At 38.7% G+C, this 12,883-nt stretch overlaps 1 protein-coding gene across 1 annotated transcript in view; it reads right to left on the reverse strand.

The window, feature by feature from the left end:
• Nucleotides 1–1,623: 1,623 nt before the first annotated feature.
• Nucleotides 1,624–12,883, reverse strand: part of LOC136867419 (U6 snRNA-associated Sm-like protein LSm8) — a 29,426-nt gene continuing 18,166 nt past the window's right edge. Inside the window, exons 4-5 of the mRNA XM_067144622.2 lie at nt 8,213–8,340; nt 1,624–1,777 (exon numbers count right to left, since the gene is read on the reverse strand). Of these exons, the coding sequence (XP_067000723.1) occupies nt 1,687–1,777; nt 8,213–8,340 (219 nt within the window). The 3' untranslated portion in view covers nt 1,624–1,686. The remainder of the gene's footprint in view (nt 1,778–8,212; nt 8,341–12,883) is intronic.

The following is a 12,883-nucleotide window of genomic DNA, read 5'->3' on the forward strand; positions in this document are numbered from 1 at the left end:
GGTAGAAATAACAGTTAAATTCTTCAAACTTTGAAATAATTTTTCTTAAATCGTAATATTAAGGCTAGTGTAAAAATTTTCACAAGTTATTTTACCTTTATTTCTCAGTCAATCAAACTAATCAATTAAGCATAATTTTAGATCATTTTTGTTCAAACAGTGTTTAGAGATATTGGATGAATTTCATCATATTATCATAGGCATTCACTCATTGGCGATATTTTTAAAAGAGGTAGCCTTCAGGATAGGTGAAGGTAAGATTTTGTGAGCTTTTCTTAGTTTTGTGCACTATCTGAAGTAAAATTTGAGCAAATCTTTTCTTATGGAAATTTAAAAAAGGAACTCTCAGTGGGCAGTAATTGATTAAATAAATACAGTAGAAGTCCGCTATAGTGAGTACGGCATACAATGAGAACCCTGTTGTAACGACACTTTTTGTCTGTCCCTTCAAAACTCCTTTTTTTTTTTTTTACGTCACACCGACGCAGATATGTCTTACGGCGACGATGGGATCGGAAAAGCCTAGGAATTGGAAGGAAGCGGCCGTGGCCTTAATTAAGGTACAGCCCCGGCATTTGCCTGGTGTGAAAATGGGAAACCACGGAAAACCATCTTCAGGACTGCCGACAGTGGGGCTCGAACCCACTATCTTCCGATTACAGGATACTGGCCGCACTTAAGCGACTGCATCAAAACTCCTATATTAAGCCGTATATTATCTTTCGGTTACAGGAGAGCCCTATCACTGACTCATCCGTTATTACGAATGAATAAGCTGGCGTGATTTTTTTCCGTTACTGATATTTATGCACACAGCGATTATATTGCCTGTGCTCAATCATCTTCGGTATGGTCTCTTCGCTATGTCCACTAGCGAGCTCTCTCGTCGTCATTCGAAGGCGATGTCAATTACCAGTACCCGTTGACTGCTGTTCCGTAAAGAAAAATTAAAATGAAAGAGAACATATTTTCGTAATAAATGTGTAAATAAATAACATGTCCGACAGCTGTTGTTAACTTGTTAGAAATAAAGGCTGAAGTAAACGATCACTTCATTTTAAATATTGAAATTAAGAGTATGATACACCTCAAGTTACGGCAGAATATATCACTGATTTGAGAGGATAGTTTATATTTTCTCGTATCTAGTTAAATTTTGGAAAGGCTGTTCCCATGTAAATTTGTAGTGAGGAGGTTATCATTTCCCTACTTGTGTTTGAAATATGATTTCATGATAGAGATACAGTTAGGTTAGGTGATGCTTTATGAAGAAAAAACTGAAACGTTCACCGTAGAGGTCTCTGGAGTGAAACTATAATTTTTTTAGAATAAAATTAACTATACACTTTCACATACAGTAGTATCGAATTTTGGAAAATAACAAATGAGTAAGCCGTAGTGTGGATATCATCCACGAAAACACAAGTTTTGAACAAAGTGATTGCCGTTCCATACCGATTTTAATGTGTATGGGGGTTTTCCCCGACTGTTACAAAAAATTGGATATTACGACAATCTGTTACAGCGAGTAAATTTTTCACCTTTATGAATTCTTGCTAAAACAGACTTCTACTGTATACAAAATAGTCAAGTATTTTTATGTAAAAAAGTAGGCCAACTCTGTAATTTTCAAAGCATATTTATTAAAAGTATTTAATTACAAAAAAGGTCAATCGGATAGCCCATTCAATGAACTACTGCGTTCAGTGGTTCAGCTCTGATAGTACTAAGGTCAAGTCGAGCGTCCAAAGCTTCGTCTATTTCACCAACAATGGCACTGAAACAAAAAAAAAATTCCACTTTATTATAATATTTAAAAAAAAAAAAGAAGCGTATCAGAAAAGATTGTTCTGTACATGGTAAAAGGAAGAAAATGTTAACAGACTCAAATGGGAGCATTTGAGACTGAAAGGTTAACAGAAATTTGAACCGGCACTGGTTCTACAGAACAATGAAGAACATTAAACGCAGCTTAACTCTTTGACATATGCTCACAGATTCATTTTTTCATCTAATAAATTATTTACTGGATTATTATATTTGCATTTACTTGCAATGGTGAAGTTATGGACTTATGGTCCTCTCTAACACTTAATCACACTTATTTAACAATGCACATACGAGAAAAATATCAACTATTAATCTTATATTAGAAACTACATTGCAAACTAGGAGTAACAAGACAAAGGCAGAAGAAATGTACATTCACACACACATATATCACTCAACTTGACAGTATGCATTGAGGAGATGCTCATGACAAGATGACTTAAAAGAATTTAAGCTATTTATTGCTCTGATGATATGGGAGGGGGGGAGAGTTCCATATTCTAGCCCCATTTGTGAAAACGGAACAGCTTTATGCTGCTGACCTCTGCTGAGACGGATAGCAAGGGTGCTACCAGAAAGAGGATACGAAATTCCATTGTGAAGATAAGTAATAGGAGGTATTCTCATTTATTTTTCAAAATATCAATACAGTACCGCTAGGTGGAGGTTTCTATATATTGTTCAAATTTTAGAAGGGAAAGCTATTCTGTGTTTCTGTGCATAGTTTCATTGGAGTTGTACGCCACGTGTTTTTTTCTTGCGGTTCTCTGTTACCCCCCAATCTGCTCAAGTGATTGCATCATCTTCCTTCTGCCTACAAAAAAGTTACTTAATTTTGAATTGCTCTCGAGATAGCTAGCAATATCTTCGTGTTATATTGTAATTTGTTTCTGGATGTTCTGAAAAGATATGACATTCCAATGGCAAATTGTATAGCTTTCAGCGCAGATAATGTTCCTGTTACGATGGGAAGAAAAAATGGTGTTGCTGCCAAACTAAGAGAACAGTGCAAAAATATTATAATTATGGGATGCTCATGCCATTTGATTTATTTGGCTATCATGATGGGTGCAGACTCCCTTCCTGTCAAAATTTATGAGATGCCGATTGTTTTATTATTTAGATAAAAGCTCGAAGAGAAAAGATCATCTTGAAATGTATCAAGTTTTGTACCAGACTGGTTATCTTCGGGGAAAATGTTTGGAAAGATTGATTTCACTGCAGAGAATTTTAGGGATGAGGTAAAATGGTCCACTGGCACAGACACATGAAGATACAGAAATGGAACGTGGTCCTTGTATCAGTAAAGTACAAGACCAAGCTTCTGTTATTTCTGGAAAAAGAAAGGCAGTGAAGAAAATAAAGGAGCCTAGTCGCAGTACAAACATTTCACGAGAGGAGAGACTATTTCTTTTTCTATCTTCAAACTTAAAGAAAGCATTTTGTGCATTTCTGGCATTTATCATCCATACATTTAAGAAAATGAATAAAGTTCCTCAGTTGCAAGCACTTCACATTCATGTCCTAAGATCTGTGCTGACTGGCTGAAGGACATTCTGTGTAGGTTTGTTATGCCGGTGGTCATTAAAAAAAAAAAAAAAAAAAAAAAAAAATAACCTACAGTTTTAGAAGTGGTATATCACACGAAAGAGAATCAGAAAGCTGATGATGATTTAGTAATTGGCTACTCAATATCTCGTCTTGCAGAAAAACCTTTTATCTGCACATCAGGAACTATTTTATTGCGGTCTGTGATTACATTATTCATAAATTTAGTTTAATAGTAAAGGTTTTGTTAATGCTCAAGTAGCACAGATTAATTCTTTGCTGACTTTTTCCTTCAATGCCATCAAGTATTTTGTTTCCAAGTTTTCTGTTATACTGCCAGTAAATTAAACGAAATGCTGTGTGGCCTCAAGAGAGGCCTGGAGGCCTGGTGCAGGTCTTTTGATTTAATGCCAGTAGGCGACCTGTGTGTCGTGATGAGGATGAAATGATGATGAAGACGACATATACACCCAGTCCCCACGCCAGGGGAAGTAACCATCGTGGTTAAAATTCCTGACCCTGCCGGGAATCGAACCTGCGACCCCTGATATCAAAGGCCAGCACGCTAACCATTTAGCCATGGAGCCAGACATACTGCCAGTGAAAGATGGTGAAGATGACCAAGAAGCTATGGATGCATTACAGTGCCAGGTTTGTGCTCTCCAAGTGGAGGATTTACCATCGTTAGTTGTGCAAGAAGAATAGATTGTTCTGCTATAGGGCATATATGAAGTGGAGATGGGTGTTTCAAATATGATACAATAGCAAAAGTAATGCTGTCAATATTCACAATCTCACACAGCAACGATGAATGTGAAAGATTGTTCAGCCAGGTGAAGAAGACAGGACACAATTCCGATCATCTCTGACGAAAATCTCAGTAAACTATTGGTGGTCAAATCGAGTCTGAGTGGAAGGTGTCATGAGCAGCAGTATGGCAGTGCATTTTTGAAGAGGCAAAGTTAGCTGCAAGTTCAATGCAAAACCAGTAAACACAGCAGTCTGTGGTTGTCACCCACGTGTATATATTTTTCACTGTTTGATAAGCTGTAGACAGTTTTTGACTTAGGGCCGGTTCTACCATCTGCTGGTAAAGTGGCTGGCAGCTGCCCGGGAGGTAAACTACCTGGAGGTGTAAATCGGCTGGTACTTTGGCTTGCGTCCAACCACCTCCGCGCAAGCGCTAGGTAGCTACCCAGAGCTAGACACTGATATACGAAGTTGGCTAGACTGATTTTCACCGATGTCTCGCTTTCGAGTGTGGTGCTATCTATCGTCAGATGCATGAAACCCATTTCGATTGTCTTATTCCCCTGTGCTTGCGTCTGCTGATTATCACCATAAAGCCTAATAAGGGGAGTCTTAAGAGTTATGGACAACGATTCATGTCAAGCTTTCGTGATTTTAATCTATGATCTTCAATATCAATACCTAATTGGGATTAAAATCTCGAGATTACATTTCCTTACGCCAGTTATAACCTGTCATGTAAGGCAGCGTTTTTGAAAAGTATTCTCGTAGTAGATTGGTCAAGTCGCTCGCTCCGTAATAGAAGGTACGCAGGTTTTCATCGTATTTCTAATTTACATTTTAAAATGTATTTTCGTTCCCTGCCGTTGTTCTTAACTCTCTTTTACGCGCTTCCATATACGTATACACACACATCTTCTTTACGGACTTAGGCCTACCTATTGCCTTTGAGCATTCTATCTGCAGGCTTCTGTGAATTGATTAAGTATCTCCGCGATGCTCTATTTGCAACTAGTTCTGTGACCTCGTTTAGTTCCAGATGCTTCCATTTATTGATAAAGCATTTCATTTTAATTTTTAACTTTATGAAGATAACGTTGGAAGGTACTGTAAATGTAAAGAACTAATCGGGATAAATATCCATTCATAGGAAGAGGAATTCGGGAATGGAATAGTTTCCAATTTCTTCGAAATAATTTACAAGACTATGTAAATAACTAATAGGGAATCTGCTACCTGGGCGACAGTCCTATGTGCTATTAATCATAACATCACTTGATATAAGTAGCATACATATAAAGCAATTTTCCTAATAGACATAATATTGTGATAAGAACGTATGAAAAGAGGCATACAGATTAACACAACGCTAATAATGGAAATAAAAAAGATTCTTCAAAATTAAGACTCGAACCTGCACACTTCGTATTACGAAGAGAGCGCGTTAACCATTACGCTAAGAAAGCGCTTGTGTCAGCTAGGATACATACAGTAATATATATCTTGTGTCCGGAAACTGAAAGAGTAGAAAATTAAAGCCCATTTGAAATGATTTCGAAATAGATTTTGATTTTATATCCTTTTACAGTTTCTTTACGAAAGCTTGACGTATAAAATGTGTTCCCTGCGCTACCGATGCGAGAGGCTGGTGTGACCGTTGCAACTAAAGGGAAGCATTAATGTTCAAAATCCTGCAATACAATATCGATCACTGTTACAGTATACTGTTTATTTCAGTATACTAAGCTAATTTGAGTTGCATATCACCAGAAATACAGCTAATAATGTTCAGCTCTCAGAACTTGCCCGGCAGGTAAAGTCTTATCGGGCCCTCGAAGTGGCCGATAAATTACGCGCCGGGTATCGACGATTTATTCTGCCGATAGCGCTACCTGGGAGTGGTCGGACGGAAACATCCTTTTACGCGGAGGGCAAATTACGCGCTACTTTACCAGTAGGTGGTAGAACCAGCCCTTACTTGTCTAAATGTTGTCATTCGTATGTATGTGTCACAAACGAGAATGATTACGTACATTTTCTTGTAACCATTGTTGTGTTTTCTTAGTTTGTGTGTTTGAGTCATCAGTCCATAGACTGGTTTGATGCAGCTCTCCATGCCACCCTATACTGTGCTAACCTTTTCATTTCTGTGTAACTACTGCATCATACATCTGCTCTAATCTGCTTGTCATATTCAAACCTTGGTCTACTCCTACTGTTCTTACCAGCTACACTTCATTCAAAAACCAACTGCACAAGTCCTGGGTGTCTTAAGATGTGTCCTATCATTCTATCTCTTCTTGTCAAATTTAGCCAAATCAATCTCCTCTCACCAATTCGATTCAGTATCTCTTCATTCGTGATTCGATCTATCCATCTCACCTTCAGCATTCTTCTGTAACACCACATTTCATAAGCTTCTATTCTCCTTCTTTCTGAGCTAGTTATAGTCCATGTTTCACTTCCATACAATGCCACGCTCCACACGAAAAACTTCAAATACATCTCTCTAATTTCTATATCAATGTTTGAAGTGAGCAAATTTCTTTTCTTAAGAAAGCTCTTCCTTGTACTAGTCTGCATTTTATGTCCTCCTTACTTCTGCCATTGTTAGTTATTTTACTACCCAAGTAACAATATTCATCTAATTCTTTTAAGACTTCATTTCCTAATCTAATATTTCCTGCATCACCTGTCTTTGTTCGACTGCTCTCCATTACTTTTGTTTTGGACTTATTAATTTTCATCTTGTACTCCTTACCAAAGACTTCGTCCATAACATTCAGCAGCTTCTCGATATCTTCTGCAGTCTCAGATAAAATAGCAATATCATCGGCAAATCTCAAGGTTTTGATTTCCTCTCCTTGGATTGTGATTCCCTTTCCAAATTCCTCTTTGATTTCCTTTACTGCCTGTTCTATGTATACATTGAAAAGGAGGGGGGAAAACTGCAGCCTTGTCTCACACTCCTTTCTGGATTGCTGCTTCTTTTTCAAAGCCCTTGATTCTTATCACTGCAGACTGATTTTTATACAGATTGTAGATAATTCTTCGTTCTCGGTATCTGGTCCCAATCACCTTCAGAATACTAAATAGCTTGGTCCAATCACATTATCGAATGCCTTTTCTAGATCTACGAATGCCATGTATGTGGGCTTGTCCTTCTTGATTCGATCCTTTAAGATCAGACGTAAATTCAGGATTGCTTCACGTGTTCCTACATTTCTTCTGAAGCCAAACTGATCTTTTCATAACTCAGCTTCGTAAGATTTTAATGTTTAAGAAATATATATTTTCAGACTTTAAAAAAAAAAATCAGATGTATCGACAATCCGTTATAGCGTATAAATTTTGCACCATTATTAATTCTCGCAATAATGGGCATCAAATATAATAGGATGAACACAATGACAGATCAATGGGGGAAGAGGGAGCAATAAAAAGAGGATAAACATGAAAACATTAAAGGATGAGGACAATCTCCACATCTTCATAAACTGCCATCTTTAAACAGTTCTTTTACATACATCTTTTCTCAGCCCCTGACGAGCTTGTTTTTGCTTTCAGTTTCATCAGGAGGATGATATTGTTTTTACATTCTATTAACTACTTCTGGCAGTTTCGGGGACACTGAGGTGCCAGAATTTTGCCCCGTAAGAGTTCTTTTATGTGCCAGTAAATGTACCAACACGAGGCTGGCATATTCGAGCACCTTCCAATACCACCGGACTGAGCCAGGATCGAACCTGCCAGGTTGGGGTCAGAAGACCAGCACCTCAACCATCTTAGCCACTCAGCTTGGTGCTTCATTGGAAGATGGGCACCAACCCTCATTGAGGGACCATCTTGACAAACCATTAGTCTTGATGTGGGAAGTGTAGGATAAAAAGAAAGCCAGATAAATACAGGTGGTAACTGATTAGGAACACAAGACAAACGTAAAAGGAAAAAAGATCCCAAAAGGATTATGCAAGTTCCATTCCAATAATATTAGGCGATAAGTCTACCCTGAATGTAGGAACACAATTATCCATCAACTACTGTCAACAGAGTAAAAAAAAAAAAAAAAAGAAGGGTTGCTTACACGTTATCTCCTCGAATGATATGAAGTCCAAGAACTACTTGCTCAACCCCTTGAGTGCTGCTATAAACTCGTTCATGACTTTCATCCAGAATCAAGTTGATAGTCTGGTCATAACCTTTAAGTGTTCCCTGGAATATAGAATTTGGGCAAGGCTTATTAATACATGGCAGTCGTCAACGATTAACTTACTACCTACTAAAAGAAAACAGCCTAATTTTTTAATTAGGGAAGGATTACATAAAATTCTTAGATAATTTTTTTCTTGCTACTTTATCCAATGGTTTCATTGTATATTATAAACATTTTCCATGGACCAATTAATACAAAAGTCAAAGAATGGGTGATCGATAGTCATACAAAGCACTGAAGAAAATGGAAGGATGCAAGTATGCAAATACCCATAGGAAAGAACTAAATGAATGCAGGCCAAATAAACTAATTCATGTGAGCAAAAGAAATCTGAAGTGGACAACTGATTGTCACTGGTCACTGCAGACTAAAGGGACATCTATACAAGACTGGAATCACTGTGAATCTTTCTTGTGTCAGATGTCACAAAGCAGATGAAACTATTAAAACACATACTCTGTGAATGTTGAAGCCTTACCATACTAACAGCTAACACTTGGTAGTCACCTTATTGATTTACATGAACTCTCTAATGTCCCACTTAGTAGACACACAGCATTTATCAATAAATGCAGTTATACAAGGAGACTAAAGCAGAATAGATCTAATTAGTCGAGGTGAAGGACCATGTAGTGACCTCCCCCTTGGAATATAACCTAATCTATTTTAACATGAATCACACAACTGACCAATTCAATTCAAAGTCATCACTGTACTATGAAAGATTTTTTTAAGGAAAGACCATTTGCCAGTATCTTGTGATAGTCCTCACATTCATATGTTTGCATGTACGCTATGACTCATGGTATCCTCTGCCACAAATGGATGCTCTTTGTAACCATGCTGGCAGCAAGTATGCTTCACAGTGAGTAATTGAACTCTTTAAGATGATCGAGCAGACCATTGTACATGAAACAAGGTCAGTTATCCAGAGGTAAACTAGACAACCATCCCCACTTAATTTGAAGGTAGAACTGGTCAAAAATTAGCAACCTGGAGGGACTCTGCTTTGTTTTGGAGATGGGAACAGTGAAGCTCTGTTGACAGTCAGTCAATGTTCGACCCTCTAACAATTTGGTTAAAACTTGAAGTTAACCAGTTTGCTGTATCCCCTCCTTGAGTGCCCCACAGCTCTGTCACTAAGTCATCTGGGCCAGTGGCTTTTCATGGCTTCATTTAAAGCAGTCTTGACTCTTGACTTCAGCGATGTTATTTTGTTTGGTGGGTCCTTTGATGGCATCTGTGTGTAGGACTGGTGGGAGGTAAAACTCTGTTGTGATCTTAAATTTTTTAAAATATTTCTGACATATTTTAAATATACGATTACAATAAACTTGATGATCACAGTACTGTATATCTTAATTATCTTTGTATACAAGTTGTAGAAATTTTAATTTGAACGAGTGGAATATTTATATATGATTGTTATTTTGCAGATCGGTGCAGTGAAGCTACCTTGACAGTCAGTCAGTGTTTGACCCTCTAAGAGTTTGGTTGAAGAGTCTTCTTCTTGCTATTTGCTTTACGTCGCACCAACACAGATATGTCTTATGGCGACGATGGGATAGGAAAGGCCTAGGAATGGGAAGGAAGCGGCCGTGGCCTTAATTAAGGTACAGCCCCAGCATTTGCCTGGTGTAAAAATGGGAAACCACGGAAAAACTATCTTCAGGGCTGCCGACAGTGGGGCTCGAACCCACGATCTCCCGATTACTGGATACTGGCCGCACTTAAGCGACTACAGCTATCGAGCTCGGTGGTTGAAGAGTAATAAGGTCATTAACATTTACAGATATGGAAAACAGGTAACAACAATTTTTCTCATTAATACTCTCTACCACATTTGCTTTGTTGGAGATAATAATTAACAATATGTTTTCCTGAAACCTCATCTCTTTAAGCCAAATGACGTAACACTTATGGCATTAGTTTCTTAATTCAATAATCAATCTTTATTAACAGCAAAAGAATTACTGTATAACATTTCAGTTATCTTTCAGGCAAACATCACCAACCACCACAGAAACATGCAATAGTGAATACATCCCTCCACATAGGGTTTGTGTCGGGAAGGACATCCAGCTATAAAACAGGGTCAAATCAACATGTGCTACCCCACAGGTGTGGGAAAAGCCACAGAAGAAGAAGAAATCTTTTGGGAAACTCTTATTAGACTAGGGTAAGTGTAACTGAATTAATTTAAGCTGGACATACAAGAGAGATTTCTATGAGGGTAGATACATTAATAGTGGTGACTATTTTTTTAAACCCATACAAAAAGAGATACCTCTATGAAACAAGTAGAAGTTCCTGAGTATAATCACCAGCATTGTCTATAACTCATCACTAGCGATGTGGAAGTTTGTCGCAGTGCAGTTATACGGATGGTGTGAATGGAGTGGTCTACCGCCTGAAGAATATCTAGAAGAGCTCAAGAAACTGATGCCACGAAGCAGTTTCTTCATCTTTGGAACCCAAATAAAAATCACTTTCTAGGAAGTATGTGGAATGGTAGGAAACTTTCCAGCCCGAAAGAACGTATAACTCAGCCACTGGTTGCGCTCCATACAACCAAACATTGTCCTGCAAAATGCTGGGAGGAGTTTGTAGAAAGTGTAGCCACTTCTTTTGCAACATTGGTTGCAGGTTATGTTCCAAAGAAATGCTGCACATTATGGTATGCATTAGAATAACTCCACCACAGTAGTACACCAGAATAAGCATCATACGAAAGTTATGCCAAAATATTTTAGCAGCGTGTAAACCGTAATACTGAGGACAGTGGGATTATTTTCATTTGAAAGAGCGATGTTTTTCGACCTTGGAACATGTGCGCGCAACCCCTCCTAGCGGTAGTTCCTCCACAGCGAGAGAAGAAAGCACAGGCAGTGCTGAGTCAGACACGGTGCAAGATGGATCTGTCGCGTCATGATTTTCGAGCAATGATTTTTTATGATTATAAAAAAGAAATTAAGTGCCGAAGAATGCCATTCTTCTTTGCTGCACGTTTTTGGTGAGGCTGCCCCTTCTAGAGCCACAGTTGGAAATTAGTTTCGCAAGTTTTCAAAGGGTCGGCAGTCAATTGAAGATGAACCTCGTCCTGGTCGCCCAGCAACAGCTGTGACTCAAGAAAACATTGATGCTGTGAGGGACATGATCAAAGCAGATCCACATCTTACATTTTGTGACATTAAAAGGACCTTAAATATTGGGTCAAGAGCAGCGCAGACCATTGTTCATGATTATTTAGGCCTTACCAAGAGATGTGGCTGTTGGGTGCCACATTTCCTGACAGAAAGCCAAAAGGAGGAGAGAGTGGACTGGTGTCATTTCATGCTAAAAAAATTCAATGGAGGGCAGTCCAAAGACACCTACAATATTGTCACAGGTGATGAAACATGGGTCTACCATTATGACCCTGAAACAAAGAGACAGTCTTCTGTGTGGTGCTTTCCAGGGGAGGAACCACCCACAAAAGTTCGACGAAGTCGGAGCTCCAGAAAGAAGATGGTGGCAACTCTTGTTATGAAAATGGGGCATCTCACCTCTGTGACACGTTGTACAGTCAATGCTGAATGGTATGTGAATGACTGTCTTCCCAAAGTCCTCGCCACTTGGAGGTCACAGCACCCAAAGTCCAAGAGTGGGCACCGTCTGCTGCATCACGACAATGCATCTGCACACAGGGCTGCCAGAACAATAGACTTTTTGGAAAGGGAAAAAGTGCGAGTGTTACCTCATCCCCCCTATTCACCTAACCTGGCCCCATGTGACTTCTTTCTGTTCTCTAAGATCAAGGAAAAAATATCTGGGCAGCGGTTTTCGTCAGATGAAGAGGTCATTGCAGCATACGAGAGTGCACTAAGTGACATCCTGAAAGAAGCTTGGACTGAAACATTTTCTAAGTGGTTTCAGAGAATGGAAAAATGTATACGTGCTAATGGAGAGTATTTTGAAAAGTTATAATTGTTGTTTTGAAAATACATTTTTTTTCTCACACTCTACTAAAAACTTTCGGCATAGCCCTTGTATCTTTGCCATTTTTTCAATTCTGTCAGTTGTGCTATTCTTCTTTGGAGAACATCAAGGCACATGTTGGAGAGGAAAAGTCCATAAACTGTGAGGTAGGTTAGATAAAGACCTAATGTGGAGTTTAAGCGACAAGATACTGGATTCATTAGCACACCCAGTGACCATGATCATTAAGGCATCAAGTTTTTATGATCTGACACACTGTGGTAGGCAGTACCATTGGTGAAAAAGAATGTTCACCATCAGAATATTGAGTGCCAGAGTAGGAAAGGTGGTGATACACAATTTCTAATCAATATATTGCGTGTCAAACGCATGGGTTCAATTCCAAACCTCTCCACAGTGTTCATACAGAGCAAGGGCACATGACACTGTTGATGATCATTTGTCCACTGGACGGAGACTTAAGCAGACCCCTTGGTGTTATTTGACAGAAGTAGGCTGAGCCAACACCGGATTTCACACTATGCCTACCTCATCATCATCATCTCACACCAACACATGCAGGTT

Source organism: Anabrus simplex, chromosome 3, assembly GCF_040414725.1.
Source record: "Anabrus simplex isolate iqAnaSimp1 chromosome 3, ASM4041472v1, whole genome shotgun sequence".
NCBI classification, from domain to species: Eukaryota; Metazoa; Arthropoda; class Insecta; order Orthoptera; family Tettigoniidae; genus Anabrus; species Anabrus simplex.